Genomic DNA, 26,294 nt, shown 5'->3' on the forward strand with positions numbered 1-26,294 from the left:
TGCATGAGGTGGCAGCGGCATATTCATGGCTTGCCATGTTGTGTGAACCCAGTGTCATGGGTTGTTTGAGGGGCTAAGCATTTGACTCTGAAACATCTTTTACAGTTTATTCACGTACAATTTAGATGTAAAAAAGTAAACTATAGAGTGAGTTACAGGAATGTCGCCTATTCATCGTTAGTTTGGTATTAGAAATGAAGAGGGCCACACCATCACTTCTGTATGGGACTGTAGGGACAAACTTTACAAAATATGTGATGGGATGTATCCTGGTGACATATTTTGTTTGAAGCTCTTAGGCTTAGGAACATTGCCCCCTGCCCGTACTAGAAGAGAATGACTTCATTATCAAGTCAACTTGATTGCTGCATCATCTTAGCAAAGGTAACAATATTTTATTTAGTTTGTTGGCACATGGAAGATTTATTTAAGGTGAAACAGTCTTTTTCGGTCTCTCCTGTAATAGTCAACACAAATATCATTCAAAGGATTATTCACTCTCTACATTCCTGTACGAGTGCTTGAACCTTCAGGGAACATAGATCCTGCACAATTTTAGCCACACATTCTTGTTTCTGTGTGGAAGAAACCCAAAATGCTTGTGAATGAGAAATGGCTCACCAGCTCAGGATGGCCTGGCTCTTTCATTTAGTGCTCCACCACCCAACGCTCTGATGTCTGCATACACAGAAGAAGGTGCAACTGAGGTTCCTACTGGGGCTGATATTGACCTTACACTTCCTCTATACCCTCCTAATTCCAGTCTGAAATTTAATTTGGTCTTCGTTAATTGTTGCTTATCATTTTTCTGTTGTCACTTGTATGTAACATCTGAAGCTTCCCTGAGACAGGATAATTATTAGATAAGATAGAGCGTTTGCCTAATCCAATCATATTGTTTATATTTTAGAGAAGTGAAAATTAAGGAATGCTATTCATTTTAGAGAGTGTGTGTGTATGTGATGGGGCTGTTTGTAGTAATTATATAATTGGTTATCTATTACAGTTGAATGACCCGCCTTTTCAAAAACAATTCCTTTATTCATAGTGGTTCACCATGACATTATGACTAGATCTGACTCCAAACTCATTTAGATGGTGTTTGTTAATGTGCCAGGGCAGACAAGCCTGGCAAATACACAAGCATATCTTTCTCCGTCCAGCTTGTTTTGTTAAGTTTGCCTCCTGACGCTTTATTTTGGTACTACTATAGTTGATTCTTCTACAGTTGTCAGGGCGTGCGTTTTTCCACTCAGATCTCTCTTCACTTCTATGGGGAGCACATTGGTACTAGCCCTTTTTTTAATCCTTATTCATATGAGATTGTGCTATATCGTGGATTGCCTGTGGTATCCGAGATAAGTCAGACAGGTCATAGAGTTGGTCAGTAAATCGGAAACCTAAAGATTAGAAATGGAATGTTAGAAAAGTTATATATTATAATTTATATTTAAAATCGTTTAAAAATACATAAAGTTGCATCCAAAAGACTAAGAGCTGGTGATATATAGTAGTTAACAATATGAGCTATTAGCTAGGACATGCTGTATTATAATTTCAGCTCAGCCACCAGCTTACTAAGAGGCCTTGTGTAGGCCAATATCAGGGCTGTACATACTGTGCAAAAAAAAAAAAAAAAAAAGCGTATGTGCCAAGATAAACAATCTTGCAGCCTGTGTAAATTACATGTACTGCCATATTTGCCAACATTGGCATAGGTGGCTTAATGCATTTTGCATCTGCTGTTTGCAGAAAGATACTTTATGCATGGCCCCAAAACCTGTCCCAGCCACTGGAAATCTTGTTTGTCCTTTCCTTTCGCTTCAGAGATTATCAGGCATTACCCAACGCTTTCAAGCCGATCTTCACAGCCATAAAGGCTAGAAGCTTGCTTTTTCAAAAGAAAATAAAGCTGAAGCTTTTAGAATATAGAACTCTGTTCACAATGCCAAGTTCTGGGCAGGGGCAGGGTTGCATTTGCAGAATTGGAGAATATTCATAGTCCTGGCCACTCTCTCACAAGTAATATGTTGATAATAACAATGTTCATTACAATAAGCTTAGTTAGATTGAGGGGCACAGGTTATTCAACACCTCTGAAATTCAGATTTTAAAATATTGGGTGACATTCTAATAGAAAGACATTTTATTTGCATATTGCAGAACATCCTGTGAAATAGAGGTGCATGCTACAATTTTCACTGTATGTCTGTGGATTTTAAAATCTTTTATCAAATGAAATGCTTTTCCGGGGAAAAAATGTGACAGATCCAAAGTATGCATTACACTCTCATCATTGCAATTGCAAACCACACAATTAGGTGGTTAAGGGCACAACTGTATGCATGCTTAGACCGAAAAAGTCCTACAAATCCCAGCATGCCCCAGCCAGCCATGCTAATTTTAAGCCATGACTCCCATCAGCCCCAGTCAGGATGGCCAATGGTGAGGAAAGTTGTAGTCTGACAACATCTGGATGCCCACAGGTTCCCATCCCGGATTTTAAGAGATGAGTCAGTTTGGGTTATAAATTGAATGAAGCCATGTTGCCACATACTCATACAATCTGCTAATTGAGGCAACCGTGCAGATTGGGATCATGACAGCAGCCATTCTCCCACCACTGTGTGCCAGTTGGGCCTCACATGCTGCATACAGGGAATCCCTTTCCAAATGCAATTTGCCATGTAACCCAAAGTCAATGAAGCCCTATATTCTATTTTTTAGAAGAAAATGACACAGATTTGCCAACAAGAGTCAGGGTCTTTACCTTGGTAGCTATCGGAAACCTTGCTTGTTCCAATTTCTTTCCATTGTTTAACGTACCTAGGCACAACAGTATACAAGCACCTTCAGTAAAATGGAACTGTGATAAACAAAAACATGTTTTATTGTTGTAGAATGACTTAATTCCTTGAAATAAATTTTTATATATATATATATATATATATATATATATATATATATATATATATACACACACACACACACACACACACACACACATATATTTTACCCTGATGAAATTGCACTATGTTGCCATTAGCTTAATAAAGTGAAGGAGTGAGGCTTAAAAATTGAGAGAGCTTTTTGAATAATTAAAACTTAGAAGGATAAAAACTTTAAAAGTATTACTCTTCATAGTTCAGTGCATTTGTCCATTTTAACATTTCATCCACTTCCCATTCCATCACTGTATCAATTCCTTCATTCTCCAGAGAGCTGATTAACCCTTCTGCTGCTCTTTGAATTAAGACTGTTGCAGCTGGATCCATAGTTTTGACTTGAAGGTTTTTCCCAAAGTACCTAGGAAATAGGGAAATATGCATTTTTATTTTTCATTGTTACTATGTTCTCCTTCAGCAAAGGAGATTGTTACCTTGTCGTGGTGCTGGAGCTTGAGCACCTCAATGATGCCATGAGCTAAACCGTGAAGGGACACCCAAGACGGGAAGGTCATGGCAGAGAGGTCAGACTAAATATGATCCCTGGGGAAGGAAATGGCAACCCACCCCAGTATTCTTGCCATGAAAACTAAATGGATCAGTACAACCAGAAATACGTCGGTATACCATCGGAAGATGGGACTCCTAGGTTGGAAGATGGTCAAAATGCTACTGGGGAGGAACAGAGGATAAGTTCAACTAGCCCCAGATGTGATGACGCAGCTAGCTCAAAGCCGAAAAGACGGCTAGCAGCCGACGGTGCTGGTGGTGAACGACAAATCCGATGTTCTAAAGATCAACACACCATAGGAACCTGGAATGTAAGATCTATGAGCCAGGGCAAGTTGGATGTGCTTATTGGGGAGATGTCAAGATTAAATATAGATATTGGGGTGTCAGTGAACTGAAATGGACCGGAATGGGCCACTTCACATCAAATGACCACCAGATCTACTACTGTGGACAAGAGGACCACAGAAGAAATGGAGTAGCCTTCATAACTCATAATAAAGTGGCTAAAGCAGTGCTTGGATACAATCCCAAAAATGACAGAATGATCTCAATTCGAATTCAGGGTAAGCCATTTAACATCACAGTGATCCAAATATACGCCCCAACCACAGATGCTGAAGAAGCAGAAATAGATCAGTTCTATGAGGATCTGCAGCACCTACTGGATAGTAAGCCCAAAAAGATGTTATTTTCATTACAGGAGACTGGAATGCTAAGGTGGGTAGTCAAACGACACCTGGAATTACAGGCAAGCATGGTCTGGGAGAACAAAATGAAGCAGGGCATAGGCAGATAGCATTTTGCCAAGACAACTCACTGTGCATAACAAACACTCTCTTCCAACAAACTAAGAGACGACTTTATACATGGACTTCACCAGAGGGTCGACACCGAAAACAGATTGACTACATCCTTTGTAGCCAAAGGTGGCGGACATCTATGCAGTCGGTAAAAACAAGACCTGGAGCTGATTGTAGTTCAGATCACGAACTTCTTATTGCACAATTTAGGAACAGACTAAAGAGAATAGCCCCTTCATGGATCACTGCCTTGTTGTGGCGAAGGGGCTTGCATAACTCAGTGAAGCCATAAGCTATGCCGTGCAGGGCCACCCAAGACAGACAGGTCATGGCGGAGAGTTCTGACAAAATGTGGCCCACTGGAGAAGGAAATGGCAACCCACTCCAGTATTCTTGCCAAGAAAACCCCATGGAACGTATCACAAGGCTAAAAGATAGGACGCCGGAAGATGAGCCCCTCGGGTCGTAAGGTGTCCAATATACTACTGGGGAAGAGCACAGGGTATTTACAAGTAGTGCCAGAAAGAGTGAAGCGGCTGGGCCAAAGCCCAAAGGACACTCAGGTGTGGATTTGTCTGGTTGTGAAAAGAAAATCTGATGCTGTGAAGAACAATATTGTTTAGGAACCTGGAATGTAAGATCAATGAATCAAGGTAAGCTGGAGGTGGTCAAACATGAGATGGCAAGGTTGAACATCGACATCTTGGGAATCAGTGAACTAAAATGGACAGGCATGGGCGAATTTAATTCAGGTGACCATTATATCTTCTACTGTGGGCAAGAATCCCGTAGAAGAAATGGAGTACCACTCATAGTCAACAAAAAGGTGGGAAAACCAGTACTGGGGTAGAATCTTAAAAACGATAGAATGATCTCAGTACGAATCCAAGGCAAACCATTCAACATCACAGTAATTCAAGTCTATGCCCCAACCACTGATGCCGAAGAAGCTGAGGTTGATCGGTTCTATGAAGACCTACAACACATTCTAGAACTAACACCAAAAAAAGATGTCCTCTTCATCATAGGGGATTGGTATGTTAAAGTAGGAAGTCAAGAAATCACTGGGATAACAGGCAGGCATGGCCTTGGTGTACAAAATGAAGCAGGACAAAAGCTAATAGAGTTTTGCCAAGAGAACACGCTGATCATAGCAAACACTCTTTTCCAACAGCACGAGACGACTCTACACATGGACATCACCAGATGGTCAATATCGAAATCAGATTGATTATGTCCTTTGCAGCCAAAGATGGAGAAGCTCTATACAGTCAGTAAAAACAAGACCTGGAGCTGACTGTGGCTCAGATCATGAGCTGCTTCTTGCAAAATTTTGGCTTAAATTGAAGAATGTAGGGAAAACCACTAAACCATTCAGGTATGACCTCAATCATATCCCTTATGAATATACAGTGGAGGTGAGGAATAGATTTCAGGGATTAGACCTGATAGACAGAGTGCCTGAGGAACTATGGACGGAGGTCCGTAACATTGTTCAGGAGGCAGCAACGAAATCCATCCCAAAGAAAAAAAAATGCAAGAAAGCCAAGTGGCTGTCTGATGAGGCTTTACAAGTAGCTGAGGAAAGAAGGGAAGCGAAAAGCAAGGGAGAAAGGGGAAGATCTATCCAACTGAATGCAGAGTTCCAGAGAATAGCAAGGAGAGACAAGAAGGCCTTAAATGAACAATGCAAAGAAATTGAGGAAAACAACAGAATGGGAAAGACTAGAGATCTCTTCAAGAAAATTGGAGATCTCAAGGGAACGTTTTGTGCAAAGACGGGTATGATAAAGGACAAAGAAGGCAGGGACCTAACAGAAGCTGATGAGATTAAGAAGAGGTGGAAAGAATACACAGAAGAACTATACAGGAAAGATCTGAATGTCCCTGATAGCCATGATAGTGCGGTCACCGAACTTGAGCCGGACATCCTAGAGAGTGAAGTCAAGTGGGCCTTAGGAAGCATTAGTAACATCAAAGCTAGCGGAGATGACAGTATTCCAGCTGAGCTATTTAAAATCCTAAAAGATGATGCTGTTAAAGTGCTGCATTCAATATGCCAACAAATTTGGAACACTCAACAATGGCCACAAGACTGGAAAAGGTCAGTTTACATTCCAATTCCAAAGAAGGGCAACGCCAAAGAGTGTTCAAACTACCGCACAATTGCCCTCATTTCACATGCCAGCAAGGTGATGCTCAAAATCCTACAAGCTAGGCTTCAGCAGTATGCGAACCGAGAACTACCGGAAGTACAAGCAGGGTTTCGAAGAGGCAGAGGAACTAGAGATCAAATCGCCAACTTTCGCTGGATCAGGGAGAAAGCAAGAGAATTCCAGAAAAATGTCTATTTCTGCTTCATTGACTACGCTCAAGCCTTTCATTGTGTGGATCACAACAAACTGTGGCAAATTCTTAAAGTGATGGGAGTACCAGACCACATTACCTGTCTCCTGAGAAACCTGTACGAGGGTCAAGAAGCAACAGTAAGAACCAGACAGGAACAACCGAGTGGTTCAAAATTGAGAAAGGAGTACGACAAGGCTGCATATTGTCGCCCTGCTTATTTAACTTATATGCAGAGTACATCATGAGAAACGCCGGGTTGGATGAATCACAGGTGGGAATTAAGATTGCTGGGAGAATTATCAACAACCTCCGATATGCAGACGATACCACCCTAATGGCAGAATGTAAAGAGGATCTAAAGAGCCTCTTGTTGAGGGTGAAAGAGGAGAGTGCAAAAGCTAGTTTGAAACTCAACATTAAAAAAACTAAGATCATGGCATCTGGCCCTATCACTTCCTGGCATATAGAAGGGGAAGAAATGGAAGCAGTGACAGATTTTACTTTCTTGGGTTCCAAGATCACCGCAGATGGTGACTGTAGCCATGAAATTAAAAGACGCTTGCTCCTTGGGAGGAAAGCTATGGCAAACCTAGACAGCATAGTAAGAAGCAGAGACATCACCTTGCCGACAAAGGTCCGTCTAATCAAAGCTATGGTTTTCCCAGTAGTAATGTATGGCTGTGAGAGCTGGACTATAAGGAAGGCTGAGCGCCGAAGAATTGATGCTTTCGAACTGTGGTGCTGGAGAAGACTGTTACAAGTCCCCTGGACTGCAAGGAGGTCAAATCAGTCAGTGCTAAAGGAAATCAACCCTGAGTGCTCATTGGAAGGACAGATACTGAAGCTGAAGCTCCAATATTTTGGCCACCAAATGCGAAGAGAAAACTCCCTGGAAAAGACCCTGATGCTGGGAAAGATTGAAGGCAAAAGGAGAAGGGGACGGCAGAGGATGAGATGGCTAGATAGTATCACCGATGCAATGAATATGAACTTGAGCACGCTCCGGGAGAGAGCGCAGGACAGGAAGGCCTGGCGTGGTTTGGTCCATGGGGTCATGAAGAGTTGGACACGACTGAACAACACAGAGAATAGGGAAGACTCACAGATCAGTTAGATATCAGCTCAAGAATATTCCTCATGAATATGCAGTGGAGGTGAAGAATAGATTTAAGAAACTAGATTTAGTAGATAGGGTCCTGGAAGAACTATGGACAGAAGTTCGCGACATTGTTCAGGAGGCGGCAACAAAAAACGTCCCAAAGAAAAAGAATCAAGAAGGCAAGATGGCTGTCTGCTGAGACACTGGAAGCAGCCCAAGAAAGAAGGAAAGCTAAAGGCAACAGTGATCGGGGGAGATATGCCCAATTAAATGCAAAATTCCAGAGGTTAGCCAGAAGAGATAAGGAATTATTTTTAAACAAGCAATGCGCGGAAGAAGATAATAGAATAGGAAGGACAAGAGACCTCTTCCAGAAAATTAGAAACATCGGAGGTAAATTCCAGGCAAAAATGGATGTGATCAAAAACAAAGATGGTAAGGACCTAACAGAAGCAGAAGAGATCAAGAAAAGGTGGCAAGAATATATGGAAGATCTGTATAGGAAGGATAATATCAGGGATAGATTTGACGGTGTGGTCAGTGAGCTAGAGCCAGACATCCTGAAGAGTGAGGTTGAATGGGCCTTAAGAAGCATTGCTAATAACAGGGCAGCAGGAGATGACGGTATCCCAGCTGAACTGTTTAAAATCTTGCAAGATGATGCTGTCAAGGTGATGCATGCCATATGCCAGCAAATTTGGAAAACACAAGAATGGTCAACAGACTGGAAAAAATCAACTTATATCCCTATACCAAAAAAGGGAAGCACCAAAGAATGTTCAAACTATCGAAAAGTGGCACTTATTTCACATGCCAGTAAAGTAATGCTCAAGATCTTGCAAGGTAGACTCTAGCAATTCATGGAACGAGAATTGCCAGATGTACAAGCTGGGTTTAGAAAAGGCAGAGGAACTAGAGACCAAATTGCCAATATCCGCTGGATAATGGAGAAAGCCAGGGAGTTTCAGAAAAACATCTATTTCTGTTTTATTGACTATTCTAAAGGCTTTGACTGTGTGGATCATCACAAATTGTGGCAAGTTATTGGAGGGATGGGGATACCAAGTCATCTTGTCTGCCTCCTGAGGAATCTGTATAACGACCAAGTAGCAACGGTAAGAACAGACCACGGAACAACGGACTGGTTTAAGATTGGGAAAGGAGTATGGCAGGGCTGTATACTCTCACCCTACCTATTCAACCTGTACGCAGAACACATCATGCGACGTGTTGGGCTTGATGAAGCCAAGGCTGGAGTTAAAATCACTGGAAGAAACATTAACAATCTCCGATATGCAGATGATACCACTTTGATGGCTGAAAGCGAGGAGGAAAACCAAGGAACCTCATGACGAAAGTGAAAGAAGAAAGTGCAAAAGCTGGGTTGCAGAAACCTCAAAAAAACCAAGATGATGGCAACCAGCGTGATTGAGAACTGGCAAATAGAGGGAGAAAACGTGGGGGCAGTGACAGACTTTGTCTTTCTAGGCACAAAGATTACTGCAGACGCTGACTGCAGCCAGGAGATGAGAAGACGTTTACTTCTTGGGAGGACAGCAATGACAAATCTTGATAAAATAGTGAAGAGCAGAGACATCACACTGACAACAAAGGTCCGCATAGTGAAAGCAATGGTATTCCCCGTAGTAACCTATGGCTGTGAGAGCTGGACCATAAGGAAGGCTGAGCGAAGGAAGATCGATGCTTTTGAACTGTGGTGCTGGAGGAAAATTCTGAGAGTGCCTTGGACTGCAAGAAGATCAAACCAGTCCAAACTCCAGGAAATAAAGTAAGACTGCTCACTTGAGGGAATTATATTAAATGCAAAACTGAAGTATTTTGGCCACATCATGAGAAGACAGGATACCCTGGAGAAGATGCTGATGCTAGGGAAAGTGGAAGGCCAAAGGAAGAGGGGCCGACCAAGGGCAAGATGGATGTATGATATTCTGGAGGTGACGGACTCGACCTTGGGGGAGCTGGGGGTGGTGATGGCTGACAGGAAGCTCTGGTGTGGGCTGGTCCATGAAGTCATGAAGAGTCGGAAGCGACTGACCGAATAAACAAACTATGTTCTCCCTATAGGTGGCAGTATAGCCTTAGTTTCCAAGTTTAAAAAACATAGGGGTGTACGAAACCCTGCTTACCTGGCTCCGCCATGTTCCGCAGGTGGGGGGAGGCGATCCGTTCCTCCCCCCCCCCCCCCGGAATCCTGCCTGGCTGGCTCCGCTCCGCGGCCAGACCGCGGAGCTGCTGGCTGGGCCAACTCGCAGCAGGGCCTCCAGCCGCTGCCGGGCTGCTGCAGACGCAAATGGCGCCCTGTGTAGGGGACGCCATTTGCGTCCCTACGCCAGCCCGTGATAGGCTACATATATATTTACGTAGCCTATCACGGCTAAAGCAGGGACGCAAATGGCGTTCCCTACACCATTTGCATTCTCGCTTTAGTTGTGATAGGCTACGTAAATATTTATGTAGCCTATCACGGCAAAAAAAAAAGGCAATGCAAATGGCGGCGGCTATGGCGGCCGCCATTTGCGTTCCCTCTTTTAGCTGTGATAGGCTATGTAAATATTTACGTAGCCTATCGCAGTGAAAAAGGGAACGTAAATGGCGGCCTCTGTAGCCGCCGCCATTTGCGTTCCCATTTTTTGCCGTGATAGGCTACTTAAATATTTCAGTAGGCCATCACAGCCTCTGCAGGGACACAAATGACGTCCCTGCATTAGCCATGATAGGCTATGCAAGTATTTACGTAGCCTATCACAGCCATTCCAAAGATGCGAATGGTGGCTGCAGATGCAGACGCCATTCGAGGAGCACTGGAACGGCCAACCAAGGTAGACTCCATTCTGGGCCCATTTCGCGGGGTGGGGGGCTTCGCGCTGGCATTCGGCCTCACCAAGATCTGTGGCAGAATTCTCTGCCGTGCCTAAAAAAACACAGGCACATGTTATACACAGACACACTCATACCTTTCAGAAGTCCTGAAAGATCATCTCCCCCTGTATAGACCCCTTAGACCAGACAGTCTTCAGAGGAGACCTTGCTGTCTCTGCCACTTGCTACAGAGTTCCATCTGGCAGCAACAGGCCTTCTCTGTGGTGGCACCTTCCCTCTAAAATGTCCTCCCCTCTGCAATACATCAGGCACTGACAATCATGTGCTTTCAACAATCACTAAAAACACTTGTTTACCCTGGCTTTTCCCAAGTATTAACTAAATGTTACGCTTTTAATGCTGGGATGACTCTGAATTGGGAGTGGGAGGCACTGCAGTGCAGTGGTTTCGCTCCTACTTTGAGGGTCGGCTCCTGGAGGTGGAGGTTGGGGAATACTGCTCAGCCCTGTGGATTCTCCAATGTGGGATTCCACAGGGGTCAGCTTCGTCCCCCATGCTGTTCAACATCTACATGAAACTGTTGAGTGCGGTTATCTGGAGTTTTGGAGTGCACTGTCATCAGTATGCTGATGATATGCAGCTCTATTTCTCCTTTTCATCTTCTTCAGGTGAGGCTGTGGGTGTGCTGAATCAGTGCCTGGCTGCAACAATGGACTGGATGAAGACTAATAAACTGAAGCTCAGTCCAGACGAGACTGAGATGCTGTTGGTGGGTGGTTCTGCCGACCAGATGGTGCTTGACCTGTTCTGGATGGGACTGCACTCCCCATGAAGGAGCAGGTCCGTAGCTCAGGGGTCCTCCTGGAACCATCCTTGTCACTTGAGGCTCAGGTGGCCTCGGTAGCATGGAGGGCCTTCTACCAGCTTCGGTTGGTGGCCCAGCTACGCCCCTATCTGGCAAGGATAACCTGGCTTCAGTTGCCTATGCTCCGGTAACCTCCAAGTTAGATTACTGCAATGTACCCTACATTGGGCTGCCTTTGAAGATGGTTTGGAAGCTGCAGCTCCTGCAAAATGCAGCGACCAGACTGATAACTGGGACTAGAAAGTCTGCATATATAAGACCGACTCTGGCCCACTTGCACTGGCTGCCTATATGCTTCCGAGCTCAATTCAAGGTGCTGGTCTTAACCTATAAAGCCCTACATGGCTTGGGACCACAGTACCTAACAGCACGCCTCTCCCGAAATGAACCTACCCATACTCTACGTTCAGCATCTAAGGTCCTCCTCCGAGTACCTCGTCCAAGGGAAGCTCGGAAGGTGGCAACGAGGGAGAGGGACTTCTCGGTGCCCCCCCATTTGAGGAACGAGTTCCCCGAGGAGGCCCATCTGGCACCAACATTGTTATCTTTTCAGCACCAGGTTAAGACCTATCTTTTTTCTCGGGCATTTGGCAGCGCGTGATGAGTTTTAATCAGTCCTGGATGTGTCTTTAGCTATGACTGACTGTTCAAAGTTGTTTTTTGTTATGATGTTTGTGTATATTGTCTGTGTGCTTTTATGTAAATAGCTTTTAAACTTTTTATATTGTATTTAATGTTTTAACTTCTGTAAATTGCCCAGAGAGCTTCAGCTATGGGAAGGTATAGAAATGTAATAACAACAACAACAAATTTAATGATGTATCATTTTGTAATACTTTGTGAACTGCTTCAGGATTTTTAAAATTGGAAATGGTATATAACTGTTCTTAAATAAATAAGTCCACAGTGAAATATTTAATGTTTTGTTACATGACCAGCACTGGTGGTCATTAATCCATTATACAACAGATCCCCATGATCAATGTTTTATTTGATGTGTGATTTTCTTATAATTTTATATTGTATTTCTTATTTATGGTAAGATGTGCTTTTATGTAAGCTGCCTTGAATTCACTTTGGGAAAAGATAAGTATTTAACTAAACATTTATTTATTTATTTATTTATTAATTATTAGCTAAGTAAAGTAATTATTGAAACCAATGTCAAAAAACAAGACAGCTTGCATAACTTGTCACCCTTCACCTTGCTTTGCAACCGCAGCCAGGCAGCAAAACCAGGAAACATATTAAAAGCACCTGGTGGGCCATCATATTTGGCTAGTAGATACTTTGTACTTGGGTGTGTCACAAGTTGTGCAGGTATGGTGCAGGTATATACAACTAAGAAAACTGACAGAACATTTTAACCCATGATTTCTAGATGACTAAGGGATATACCTTGTGAAGAATGTTGGAGCCCTTAATAACAACAGATTACTATTACTTCTGCACAACTGAAAAATTTTTAGACAGAAAAAGGTCCTATAACTCCGATGCTGGACTTCGTAGGACTTTTTCTGTCTAAAGATGCATAGGATTGCACCCTAAGAAGATAAAATGAAAACTGTCCACTGTTATGTACAGAACGTCAAACAGTAACTCACATTTTTTGCAGCCATTCTATTTTTCTCTTTTTTCTTCGTTTTTCCATTTCTTGTTTCCTCACCACCCTGCAGCACTGGAATTCCTTTGTTGTGATGTTGTCTTCAGCAGTTACAGGGTCAAGGGCCTTCCAAAACTGAAATATTTTGTTTGATCAGCTCACAAATGGTTTCACTTTATTATGACATTTTGTCCCTTGCCAATGCTAACCTTTCTTTTTCAGAAGATAAAAATAATAATCAGATAAAAACATAGTAAAACACTAAAAACAACCTTTTTGTAGATTTTAATTTCTATAAGCATAATTCCATGATTTTAATTTTGTAGATGATAACAACAGAGAAGAATAGTGGCAAATTGAAAAGCTTGTGGTTTCTTACCCTGAGGGAAAGAAGTCTCCAGCCATTATTCTCTATGCGTTTATACCAGTCACTGTGATCCTCAGAGCTCTTTTTCTGGTGCTTTCCTGTTCTCCCTGTTTTGACTCCAAGCTTTGTGTAGTCTTTGGGACTATAAGCACACATATCCACAATGGGTCTATGAGTAAATATTTTGTAATATATGCTTGGAGGAAACTTTAGCTGCAGAGAAATATTCAATTTTAACATGAGAAAATTGGGAAATGTGTTTATTGCTAGTTTTTAAAATGTGTTTAAAGTTTTTTTTTAATTCTCTAGGTATCTCTATTGATTGGGATAAACTGTCATTAAATTTTGTTCACAGTAGAGGAATTCCCCTCTAAAACAGATTGAAAGCATACTGGATTGTATTTTGTTTATGGTCCCTGAGGGAAGTTGTCATTATTCTGATTTTACAGACTGGAGAACCGAGACTAACTGAAAGTGAAAGTTAGCCGATGCAACTGTGCAGAAAAATAACAAATAGTACTGTTCTTCCTCGGTTGTACCACTTCAGATTACGAATTGCTTGGTGCAATTCTATGCATGTTTAGCCAGAAAAAAGTTCTAAAACTCCCAGCATTTCCCAGCCAGCATGCCTGTAATCTTTGAGAACTCCTGGAGAACAGCTGAGGTGTGGGAAGACTAAGATGCGCAAATGTCCCTGTCCTCAAGGAAGTAGATCCAGGAAACTACAGACCAGTCAGCCTAACGTCAATACCAGGTGAAATTCTCAAACAGACGTTTGAGGGGCCAGTCTTTGAGCATCTAGAAAAATAATGCATTGATTACTAGGAGTCAACATGGGTTTGTCAGGAATAAGTCATGCCACGCCATCTTTATCTCCTTGTTCGATAGAGTACTTCTACCAGTTTGGTAGCTGATGAGAATGCTGTGGACATATTATATCTTGATTTCACAAAGCATTTCACAAGGCTTCTCATGAGGGCCCTTTCTACAGTGAACCCACACCTCTGGAATAAGTTGCCATCGGGAGTCTACTAGGCCCCATCACTACAGGCTTTTAGAAAGGCCCTGAAAACCTACTACTTTACTCTGGCCTTCCCATGATTATGTTTCATTGGACTGGGTTGTACCTGCAGTTGTATGTGGTAGGTTTGGGGTTTTATGCTGGTGTTTGTTGCTCTTTTAGGATGTTTGCTGCTGCTGCTGGTTTTTACTGTTTTATTACTGTACTGTTTAATTATGTGGGTTTTATTGTTGTATGCTGCCTTGGGAGGGCTCCTGCCCTGAAAGGCGACCAAGAAATATTGTAAATAAAATAAATGATATCCTTGTTGACAAGTTGGTAAAATGTGGGTTGGTCAATACTACAATTTGGTTGATCCACAGCTGGCTGAGCAACCACACTTAGTGAGTGTTAATTAATGGGTTGGCATCCTCCTGGAGGGAGGTCTCAAGTGGAGTGCTGCAGGGCTCTGGCCTAGGCCCTGTTCTGTTCAATTTTTTTTTTATAAATGACTTGGATGATGGTGTAGAGGGGTTGCTTATCAAATTTGCAGTTGACATGAAGCTAGGAGGAATAGCCAGTGCTACAGAAGAAAGAAGCAAGAGTCAAAAGTATCTAGACAGGGTGGAACACTGGGCCGAATCTAACAAGGCCGAATCTAACAATGTTAAGACTTGCATTTAGGTACAAAAAATAAAAAACAAGTATAGGATGGGGGAGACCAGGATGGAGGAGACCTGGATTGGCAGCAGTACATGTGAAAGGGACCTAGGAGACATGATAGTGGCGTTCAAATATCTGAAAGTCTGTTATGCAGAAGATGGAGCAGACTTGTCCTCTGTTGCTCCTAAGGGCAGGACTAGAACTAACAGGTGGAAATTTCAGGGAAGCAGATTTCAGCTTAACATTAGGAGAAATTTCCTAACAGTGAGAGCTGTTCAGCAGTGGAAGAGATTATCTCAGGAGGTGGTGGATTCTCCTTCATTGGAGGTATTTAAGCAGAGGCTGGATAGCCATCTGTCAGCAATGCTGTAGCTGCACTATGCAGTGCAAAGCCTGCGTTGAGCAAGGGGCTGGACCAGATTATCTCCAAAGCACCTTCCAATGCTATGATTCTATGGCTTTTTTCAGCCTAAACATGCATACGATTGTGCCCTAAAATCTTTTTCCCTGACATATTACCCTTCCTTGAATAGCAAGGGTGGGCAACTGTAGCTCTCCAGATGTTTTGGTCTACAGCTGCTATTAGCCCTAGCCAGCACAGCCAATGGTGAGGGTTGACAGGAGTTGCAAGCCAAAATATCTGGAAAGCCACAAACTGCCCACCCCATTCACCCTTACCTGCAAGTTGAAGTAGAACAGCCCAGGAAGGACTATATCGCATACAATTTCTGCATATTTGAATTGGATCAAGGTCAACCAGTGAATCAGACCTCCCAGCTTTGAGTCCAGCATGGCCTAACTATTTATGTAGTTACACCATGTCTTCCTGTGCACACAGTGTTGGCTACAGGATCATGTGACAAAGACATGTCTACATGAGAAATTACTGCCAAATGGAAGCATCCTGTTTGTATAAAGGGCAAAATAGTCATGCACGCTTGTCATGTGTCAAGCAGTCCTGAATCATATACATACATACATACATACATGAATGATTCAGGACTGCTTGACACATGACAAGCATGCATGTCTATTTTGCCCTTTATACAAACAGGATGCAAATATATATATAGGAGAAGCCAACTGAACTGAAGGGGAAGCACAGCTGCTCCTATACAAATCTATCTGGCCTTTGGAAACCATCGGTTAGATCCAGATTTGGAGACATACAACTGGCAGAAGTGTACTTCCCTGCCTCTCCTCCCCACAACAATGCCTAAAGTCCCTCTGAAAATGCTACACAAAGGGTTGAGGGACCATGTTGAGCAGAATGAGCTGTGGGGTGGGATGCCTGAAAACTGGGCGGAGGCATCTTCCATGGAAGATAGCATCTTGATCCAACCCAATGAGTTCTTGATGATGTCCTGTTAGAGTGGGGGTAGGGAATCTGCGACGCAAGGACCACATGAAGACCTCAACCTAGTTTCAAACCCATGCTTGATTCTGGCCCCACATGCTGTTTGAATGTGCACCCCAAGGGGTTTTTAATGAATTAATGCAAAGACCTATGTATGATAAAAGGTAGTGTAACATAATGGCTGAGCTTGGATGATCACAGGGGGAAAAGATGCCACTGCGACTTCTTTACCACGTGCCACTTGCCCAACCACTATTTTCCTAATTACCCATGACGTGACGCAGCAGGGTTGGCTTCTAAACCATCCCACAACCCCTACAAGCCATGGGTAGTACGGTAGTTTAGAAGCCGCACCCATCTTTCTGGCTTCAGACGACACCATGAGATAACCCATGCTGTGGGTAATTAGGCAAATGGCAGGGCCACGGAAAAGAAGCCATGGTGGCTACTTAATCCCCATCAGAAAGTCCTTGCTTCAACCCTTCACCTTGCTCATTAACTTGCTAGGTAGCCTTAGGCAAGCCAGTGTCTGTAAACTTCAGCCTCCCTCCCTATATATGATATGAGGATGACAATACTGTTATTTAACACTATTGTTTTAATGCATACTTAAGTGTTTTGAATACTAAGAAACGCTTTATAAATGCATTTCCTCCTCCTCTTACCATATATGAAGATGGAAGACTAAATACTCTAATTGACTACAGACCTTGCTTCAGGCTGCTTTCTGTTAGAAAGATTTAGGTTCCAAACTGTATAAATGAAGTCTAAATATAATTTATACTCAAGCCCACTGTAAACAACAGACCTCAAATATGCTGAATAAAATAAAATGTTTTTCATAAATTACATTTGCAGTTTTGATATTCTTTCAAATTATACTTACCCCACCTAGCCTAAATCTGATATGAACCCCTGCTGCAGCATCTAAAAATTCGGCCTGTAACCAAGGGAAAAGAATTAGAATGCTTATTTGTTGTTGCTAGGTCCTAGGAAAACAGACCCGCCAAATCTCTCTCTGTGTTGCAGAGTATTGCTTAAAACCTACCTCTATACTTTTAAATCTTGCTTTGCAATTTATTGTCCTAATCAATTAACAAAGTGATTTCTTCATTGACATCTTAAAACTGCAGCTAGTGCAGAATTTAGTAGTAAGTTTGCCAAGTGGGGCAACCTCCTGTAGGTATGTTACACTCTTGCTCAGAGAACTGCACTGGCTGCCAATGGGCATGTTAGCATGACATGCTAACCCTCGATGGGTGACTAGCCACGCACCGGGAGTTGTTTCGCAAACAAGCCCCAGCGCATGGTTGGTGTGCCCGACAGATGATCGGGCATACAACAACACAGTGTGTTGGCCCCCTTCCCCCTTGGTCCTCCAGCTGACTCCACCACACATCCCAAGGGACTTGGCGGTAGAACCCATCTGGTCTGCCACCAAGTCACCCCATTGTTTTGTGCAAAAATGGGGCTGGGGAAAAAAATTGCACTTCACCGTGCCCAGGGAATGTGCACAGATGTTCTAATTTCTGCTCCCTCCTTTGTTGTACACAGCAAGTTAATGAAGAAACTCCAACTGGACCCCTGCATGTTGCACTTAGCAAACATACAGGGCTGCAGTTGAGGATAGGCTGCATCGAGACCCCTGCACCCATTTTTCAGGGTGCCCCACCCACAGTTCCCCTTCAAGATCGCTGAAGCCACTTCTATTTTGACAGCTTAAAAAATAGAAGCTGTGAGAGCAATCTTCAGGTTTAAGTGGGTAATTCTAAGCATTTCCAACCCCCGGGGTGGGGGGAAATGTTTAAAATTACCCACTTCCCAATGGGATGCACAGGCTTTTAAGGGTGGACTACATCCTTAGAGTGGTCCTCCACCTAGCCCACCCCTACTCATGCCAGCCTCCCCGCTGCTTCATATGAAACTAGACGCCCACCCCACTTTTCCGCAAAGATCACTCTCGCTGTTTATATTTTGACAGCTGTTAACTGCAAGCTGTCAAACTAGAAGTGGCCTCAGTGATTTCTACTGAAAAGTGGGGTGGCTTTCTAGCTGCATATGAAGGTTCCCCACTGCTTGTTCCATTACCAGCACAGGCATATTGGATGGCAACAAGTGGGAGGGGCTTTTCTGTTGTGGCAACCTGACTTTGGAATGTTCTGATCCCCAAAGTACAATTGGTGCCATCTTTGATGGTGTTTTGCAGACTGTTGAAAAGTCATCTATTTACCCAGGCATTTGCTGATTTTAATACCTAGCTCAGAAGACCTTTTGTTTTTAATCTTTGGGTCTTAGGTTAATTGTTTTAATTTATTTTGTACACTAGCCTGTAATTTGATAATGAAGGGCATCATATAAATATTTTAAATAATAAATAAATAAAACTGTGGCCAGCAAGAGAGGGTAGAAGAAAGGAAGATGGGCACATAAGCAAGCATGTTTTAAATATTTATTTGCAAAACTTACATACCACATTAAAATGCATTAAATGGCTCACTGGTGTTAAAGCTGGAAGTTTCATATAATATGTGTAGTTAATACTGGTGTTATCTTGAATAAATGGTGGTGAAACAATTAAGTTAAAATCATGATATCTTTAGAAATACCATCAAATATCTTTGTCAATTCAACCCTTACCTCTCTAGGATCAATGTACCTCATCAGCCGGGACGGGTCCCCGCACTGCTTAAAGCCTATTAGTTCTTTATAGTAGTCAAATACACCAATATCCTGGCCAAAACAGATAATAAAGTTCAGCTACTGCCATTACATTCTCTGCCATATTTTGGGCACATAATGCTAAAATACCTACCTACACAAACACTAATTTAGATTAAGGGACTTTATGTATCTAAAGGAGGGGAAGCAATGAATTAGCTTTGAAGTAGGTTCAAATGATAAGTAAATACAGTATGAGTAGCAGCAAAGCTTGTGAATAATTATTTATTTTTAAAATAAGCCCAAGCGCCAATACACCTGACCAAGCAACCAGACTTTCCCCTGCCCCGCAGTGTGTATAGATGTTTTCCACCAATCCAGATTGAAGATTTACGGTGCAAACCTGTTGTCCAAGCAGTTCACTCATCTGGGTAAATAGAAAACAACTACTTTGTCTGCTGAGGAACACTTGCTGTTCTGCTATGCAAGGTTTGCACAGGCCATTTCAAAGAACTCTGGGGCAGGTTCAAGGATGCATATAGTCAGTTCACATAGCAGTGACTGAGCATGCTGGAATTCTCAGGAATTGCCTGGGATTGCACATTGCCGAGGTTTCAGGGAAACTTCTCTACCAGTGGCAGCATGCAACAGTCATGGGCCAGTACTGGGATCCTAATACCCCACTACTGACTCCACTACCCACACTCCTCAGGACTCCTGCCATTTTATTCCACTCTGGTGTTCAAGTGCCAGACATTGCCATCTTAATTCCCCCATGATGCGTAGCTATGTCAGGAAGGTGAAGGAAATAAAATGGCAGTGTCAGAAGTATAAATACTGCCACTGCTTGCATTTCTCTAACCCCCTGATTTTTCTTTCTTTCCTGGCATGCAGGGATAAGGTCTGATACAGGGACCCATGGGTGGGTAGGTGCAGCATGGGGCTCCACTTGCGCAGGGTCCTCACAACCTACACTGTTGTCCATTGTTACTGATATTATCATTGCCAAATCCCCTATAAGCTTCCAAGTACCATAAAATTCTCAGGAGTACGGTCTGAAAACCACAGGTAAAAATTGTCATAGGCCTTAACATTTCAGGCAGTAGTTACATACAATATAGCAAAGTCCATGTGTTGTATACTCCTAAGTGCAATCATCAGCAGGAATAATAATAGCCTGGTTGCAACTACAAGTAACCTAGAAGCTGCCAAAGGTTCCTTATTCTATTCCATCTGGAATTTTGATTTATAATTTTTTTTAAGTGCTATGGTTCACAATCTTTATCTTGGTAATCATATAAAAGCACTTTGAATTAAGTAATGATAATTTCTATTCTGGAGGAAGGGCTGAACATTTGGGTGTTTTTTGAAGTAGCATTCCTGACTTACCAGCCATCTTTTCCAGCTTCTCTGAATGATGTTTGCAGCATCACTCTGTTTATCTTGTTTGTTATCACGGTAGAATTCTATGATAGCATCCACTTTATGAGCATGTTTCCTTAAAATAATATATTTCAGAGACTCACTGCTATTACCAAGTCAACTAAAAATGTTTAGATTATGAAATATTTTCTTTTAGAATGGTGAATAGAATGGGAAAATACTCCCCCAACATGATTTATAGAAATATGTAATGCAAGTCTAGAGATGCAACATGTCTGGAAATTTTGAAGCCATGAGAAAAAATTAATTTAGAATCTTCTCTGTAAGATTCCCAGCATTGTTATTCCTTCTATTCCTTATTAAGATTATTGATCTAATGTATTTTTACTGGTAGACACTTAGAGATGCACAGTTTCCCAACATGTGACTAGAGTCAACATATCGTAATATGTGAAGAAAGTCTGCATTCTTGACCATTAGGGTTTTGTTCTATAAAGTCTTATGTTTCTCGCTCGTTCTGGTTAGATGCTGTAGCAGTCGATGAATGTAGTTCTGAAACCCTCATATGAGGGAAACACTGTAAATTACAAATTTACCGAGTTTACTCTTAAATATTTTTAATTGTTATAATAATGTTATGACCAAATGAAGTTATAAATAATACATTTTATGTTCCTAAAAGAACAAAGTGACTTTAGATCTGTAATAAACTATTATACATTTTATCTCACACACACACACACACACACACACACACCCCACACAGGAAAAACAGTGTGTGTGTGTGTGTGTGTGTTGCGGGGAGGAGTTCCATGGCTTCAAAACTTCCAGAAATGTTACTTCTCTAGTGATACCTGGAGTTACAATTTTCCATTTCATAACCTAGATGAGGTATGGACAAAAAACCCCAATAATCATACAGGCTAACCTTTATGTAGATTATGCAGAAAACCAAGTAACTTTAGCAAATAAAAGCAAATATATAAAGCCCCGTACAGTGAGGGACACTTATTGAAAGGCATTTTTCTCAGTTATGCTTGATGATTACATATTATCATCCTCATTGAGCTTCAGTTACTAATAAACTCTTGTGGCTTTGCTGAACTAAATAACTTTATAGAATGTTTTACAAATGATATTAAGAATATTTAAACTTCTTATACTTGTAAGCTAAATAAAAGACCCACACTGATCAGAACATTCATCGAATTTAAGAATAGCTTTCTTCCACAGTCTGTATCACATCAATAGCATTCAGAAGTGATGTACTTTATGTCGCGTGGTTCTCTGCATATTTACTCACAAAGTGCCAGTGAATTCAATGGGGCTTATTATATACTGTGCACATTTACCTGGAAATAAGATCTACTAATCACAGTGGACTTTGCCTCTGAGTAAACACACGCAGAATTAGTTCTGCTACCTATAAAGTGTATATTAATATTTCAAATGCAGTCTTACCCATGTTTACGTGTGCCTTTCTTGGGGTCAGTTTCCATTGCAGAAATACACTTGACACTGGATTGTCCTATACAAGGAACAAATGGCACAGATTATTGTGGCTGTTCAGGATCTAGACAAGGGTTTGTTGTTCATTTCCTTGATTTTGCAGTTGTATTAAAACTAAATTACATGTACTGGATGAAGAACGAAATTGGAAAACACTGGCTGCTTTCCGTACAGTACCAATTTGCACTCATACAAGTTAAATGTACATTCCTGAACATCAGCGTAATAAAAAGGGATTAAAAATGATAAAACAACCAAAAGCTGTAACGCACCGCTTATTCTATAAGGATCTTTGAAGTTTTTCACAATTTCAGCAAGTCTTCAGTAAGAGTTCTTCAGACTATGTATCTTATAAATTGCAGCCCTAGTCTACAAAGGGAACAAAATTGTACTTAAATACAATTTAAAAGAACAAGCCAGGGGTAATTTGTCTAGACACAAATAAAGATGGTTTGAGAGACATGCCTGCTAGATTGTATCCTAAGCGCTAAACAATTTAGGACACAATCCAGAAAGTAGTATGTAAAATCATGCCTTGTAATTGCCCTCTGTGTGGGGCTGCCTTGAAAATGGTTTGGAAAACTAAACTGGTAAACTACATCTGCCACATTATTATCTGGGGCCAGCAATTTAGATCATATTATTCCTGTATTAATTTATCTCCATTAGCATACAGTTAGTTTCCAGGCTCAATTTAAACTTCTGTTTTTGAGACTTAAAGCCCAGGATGGTCTGGGAGCCAGATACTTTTAAGTGCTGTCTTCTCCCATATGTATCTGTGGAAACACTGAAATCCATTTTAGAACCCATACTCCTTTTTTCCTGCCTTTGGAAATGGGCTAGAACATGACAGGTGAGACCTTTTCTGTTGTGGTGCCAAGACTTTGAAACACCCTCCTGAGGGAGCCATGCCTGGATCTATCTTCATTGGCTTTCAGGGAGGCAGGGAACACTATTTAATTTCAGTGGGCCATTGGCATTTTTTACTGAAGTTTTTAATCTATGTTTTCCTTCGTTTATTGTTTTACATCTCAACTGCGTTTATTGATTATTTGCATTTTGTTAGCAGCACTCTGATTATCTTCTAGACAGAAGAGCACAGTAAAAATAATTTTTCCCTTTTAAATCCCCTCTGAAAGCAATGCAGTCTTTTAAACTAAGCATGGGGAGAGGGGTGATATTTCTAGCCTCCCTGGGAGTTTTTGTTGTTCAGTCATTAAGTCGTGTCCGACTCTTCATGACCCCATGTACCATAGCACACCAGGCCTTCCTGTCCTCCGCTCTCTCCCGGAATGTGCTCAAGTTCATATTCATTGCATCGGTGATGCTATCTAGCCATCTCATCCTCTGCCGTCCCCTTCTCCTTTTGCCTTCAATCTTTCCCAGCATCAGGGTCTTTTCCAGGGAGTTTTCTCTTCACATTAGGTGGCCAAAATATTTGAGCTTCAGTATCTGTCCTTCCAATGAGCAGTCAGGGTTGATTTCCTTTAGGATGGACTGATCTGACCTCCTTGCAGTCCAGGGGACTTGTAAGAGTCTTCTCCAGCACCACAGTTCGAAGGCATCAATTCTTCGGCACTCAGCCTTCCTTATAGTCCAGCTCTCACAGCCATACGTTTCTACGGGGAAAACCATAGCTCTGATGATATGAACCTTTGTCGGCAAGGTGATGTCTCTGCTTCTTACTATGCTGTCTACGTTTGCCATAGCGTTCCTCCCAAGGAGGAAGCATCTTTTAATTTCATGGCTACAGTCACCGTCTGCGGTGATCTTGGAGCCCAAGAAAGTAAAATCTGTCACTGCTTCCATTTCTTCCCCTTCTATATGCCAAGAAGTGATGGGGCCAGATGCCATGATCTTAGTTTTTTTAATGTTGAGTTTCGAACCAGCTTTTGCACTCTCCGCTTTCACCCTCAACAAGAGGCTCTTTAGATCCTCTTTGCTTTCTGCCATTAGGGTGGTATCGTCTGCATATCCGAGGTTGTTGATAATTCTCCCGGCAATCTTAATTCTGACCTGCGATTCATCCAACCCGGCATTTCTCACGATGTACACTGCATATAAGTTAAATAAGCAGGGCCTTGTCGTACTCCTTTCCCAACCAATATACAGCCTTGACGTACTCCTTTCCCAACCAATCGGTTGTTCCATGTCTGGTTCTTACTGTTGCTTCTTGACCCTCGATAGGGATGTCAGAGAATTCCGCCACGGATCTCGGTGAGGCCGAATGCCAGTGCATTCGGCCCCCTGAAATCTGTGGCGGAACAAAGCTCCCCCGCCCCCTCCCGACGAAATGGGCCTAGAACGGAGCACCTACCTGCTGCCGTCCACACTGCATTCACTTCTTCCATATAGCCGTAGTGGGCTACGTAAATACTTACGCCATTTGCGTCCCTGCGGAAGCCATCATAGGCTACGTATGTACGTAGCCTATCACGACAAAAGGGAACGCAAATGGCGGCGGCTACAGCGGCCGCCATTTGTGTTCCCTTTTTTTCCGCCATGGTAGGCTACGTAAATATTTACGTAGCCTATCATGGCAAAACAGAGGGGTGCAAATGGTGTAGTGGCCATTTGCACCCCTCTGTTTTGCAGTAATAGGCTACGTAAATATTTACGTAGCCTATCAGGGTGGGAAAAAAAGGGAACACAAAGGGCGACCACTGTAGCCGCCGCCATTTGCGTTTGCTGTTTTTTTTGCCGTGATAGGCTACATAAATATTTATGTAGCCTTTCATGGCAAAATACGGGGACGCAAATGGCGGCGGCTACGGTGGCCGCCATTTGCGTCCCTGTGCAGGCTGCTCAGCGGCTGAATGTCCAGCTACGGGCAGCCCCGGCCGGTGGCTCCACGGAGTTGCTGTGGAGTGGAGTCGGACAGGTTAGGATTTCGGGGGGGGGGTACGGAGCGCCTCTCCCCCACCAAGAATCACCCCGTCGAAAAGGTGACTTTCGTACATCCCTACCCTCGTACAGGTTTCTCAGGAGACAGGTAAGGTGGTCTGGTACTCCCTGGGAGTAGTAATGGCTTTTTCTTTGGTCTTGAGGCGCTTGCTCCGAGTTCCCCTTTTGGGGTTGCTGCTTGGGTTGGGAGGGATTAGGAGAAGATATAAGCCCCTCTACAGTTTGAAGAAAATGTGGGCACGTGTGTGTGTGCGCGCGCGCGCGCGCGTAAAATATCCATCACCAGCACGTTTTAAAGGAGAAAAACTTAAGAGGGCAAAAATCTTTGTCTGACAAGCACGAGGCAGCAAGAAAGTTAGCGAGAGCCGCCACGTCTACATATAGACCAAACCTGCGCGAGAAGCAAAGGTCTGTGTGAATGAATATTCCTTACATTGTAAGAAGTATGCAGGAGAACGGGTGTAACGGTTCCTCCAACCCGATTTAGGGGTCTGCCTTCGTCTACCCCTCTCCCGACGCCTGCCTAGGTTCAGTCCTCTGTCCTAGGTGCGTAGGATGCACGAGGGAGCCGAAAGCCCGGTCAGTTTTTACCTCTAGCTCCAGAACGAAGCCAGTTTTTCAGGAGAGCGGGCGCCGGTCGCCATAGCAACCACGAAGGCTTCGGCCTGGTTTTTGCCGGGCGGCGAGCCAAGAGCGAAAGGGGCTGGGGCGGGGGGCAGCGGGAAGGCAGGCCTCGGGCTAAAAGGGGAAGGCGGGGGCTACACGGCCGGCCACAGAGCGCCCTCACACCTTAAATTCTATACACGTTGAATCGGAAATAACCCTCCGCCCCAGTTCAACGGGGCTTCCTTCCCCGCGCCCTGGTCCTCGTAGGAATGCAGATTTCTTCAGCACAGGCGCCCTGCCTGCGCCTCCCCGTGATTAACGCAGGTGAGTTACGGTAACACGATTAACCGGGGAGGAACTGGAAAACGCAAAGGGGAAAAGAATGGGGCCGGGGTTGGGTGGGTGGAGAGAGGAAGGAGAGCCCCCCCCCAAAAAAAAACGAAGCGAAAGAAGAGGCAAAAAAATGAATCCTTAGAAACAAAAATATACATATTGCATGTAAATAAATATGGACATAACATTATATGTAAAAAAATGAAGCGCCCAACTTGTTTCGATTGAGAGCCGGTGTGGCGTAGCGGCGAGAGTGTTGGACTGGGAGCCGGGAGATCCGGGTTCTAGTCCCCACTCGGCCATGGAAGCTCACTGGGTGACTTTGGGCCAGTCACAGACTCTCAGCCCGACCCACCTCACAGGGTTGTTGTTGTGAGGATAAAATGGAGAGGAGGAGGATAATGTAAGCCGCCTTGGGTTCCTTGCAAGAGGAAAAAGGTGGGGTATAAATGCAATAAATAAATAAATAATTCAGGGCAGGGCACAAGATGCTCTTCTC

At 43.0% G+C, this 26,294-nt stretch overlaps 1 protein-coding gene across 9 annotated transcripts; it reads right to left on the minus strand.

The window, feature by feature from the left end:
* Positions 1 to 93: 93 nt before the first annotated feature.
* C3H11orf65 (chromosome 3 C11orf65 homolog) lies at positions 94 to 25,779 on the minus strand. Of its 9 annotated transcripts, none has more exons than XM_084842744.1 (11): positions 24,919 to 25,125; positions 22,225 to 22,316; positions 21,905 to 21,971; positions 20,450 to 20,558; positions 19,040 to 19,132; positions 17,289 to 17,342; positions 13,395 to 13,595; positions 13,017 to 13,150; positions 3,136 to 3,306; positions 2,771 to 2,826; positions 94 to 1,400 (listed from the first exon to the last, which is right to left on the minus strand). In XM_084842744.1, exons 3-11 carry the CDS (start codon positions 21,940 to 21,942, stop codon positions 1,303 to 1,305), a joined length of 954 nt encoding a protein of 317 aa, XP_084698870.1. In that variant the 5' UTR covers positions 21,943 to 21,971; positions 22,225 to 22,316; positions 24,919 to 25,125; the 3' UTR covers positions 94 to 1,302. The 9 variants fall into 9 exon arrangements, 6 of the variants coding, with proteins under 6 accessions (XP_084698870.1, XP_084698868.1, XP_084698871.1 ...); XM_084842742.1 differs by lacking the exon at positions 24,919 to 25,125 and adding an exon at positions 25,290 to 25,779 and having other exon boundaries at positions 102 to 1,400; XR_014788987.1 differs by lacking the exon at positions 24,919 to 25,125 and adding an exon at positions 25,290 to 25,779 and having other exon boundaries at positions 1,025 to 1,400; positions 2,771 to 2,866.
* Between the last annotated feature and the right edge of the window lie 515 nt (positions 25,780 to 26,294).

This window comes from Heloderma suspectum, chromosome 3 (assembly GCF_057233095.1).
Source record: "Heloderma suspectum isolate Gila_16-S chromosome 3, 16-S_ref, whole genome shotgun sequence".
NCBI classification, from domain to species: domain Eukaryota; kingdom Metazoa; phylum Chordata; class Lepidosauria; order Squamata; family Helodermatidae; genus Heloderma; species Heloderma suspectum.

What these genes read in the sequence shown, in the direction of transcription:
- C3H11orf65 (XM_084842744.1), bottom strand. Translation starts at nt 21,942, where the DNA reads ATGGAAACTGACCCCAAGAAAGGCACACGTAAACATGG. An exon ending in GGTACATTGATCCTAGAGAG is followed by an intron (nt 17,343 to 19,039) that starts GTAAGGGTTGAA and finishes CCTTGGTTACAG; the next exon opens with GCCGAATTTTTAGATGCTGC. An exon ending in ATAGAATGGCTGCAAAAAAT is followed by an intron (nt 3,307 to 13,016) that starts GTGAGTTACTGT and finishes CCTATTTCCTAG; the next exon opens with GTACTTTGGGAAAAACCTTC.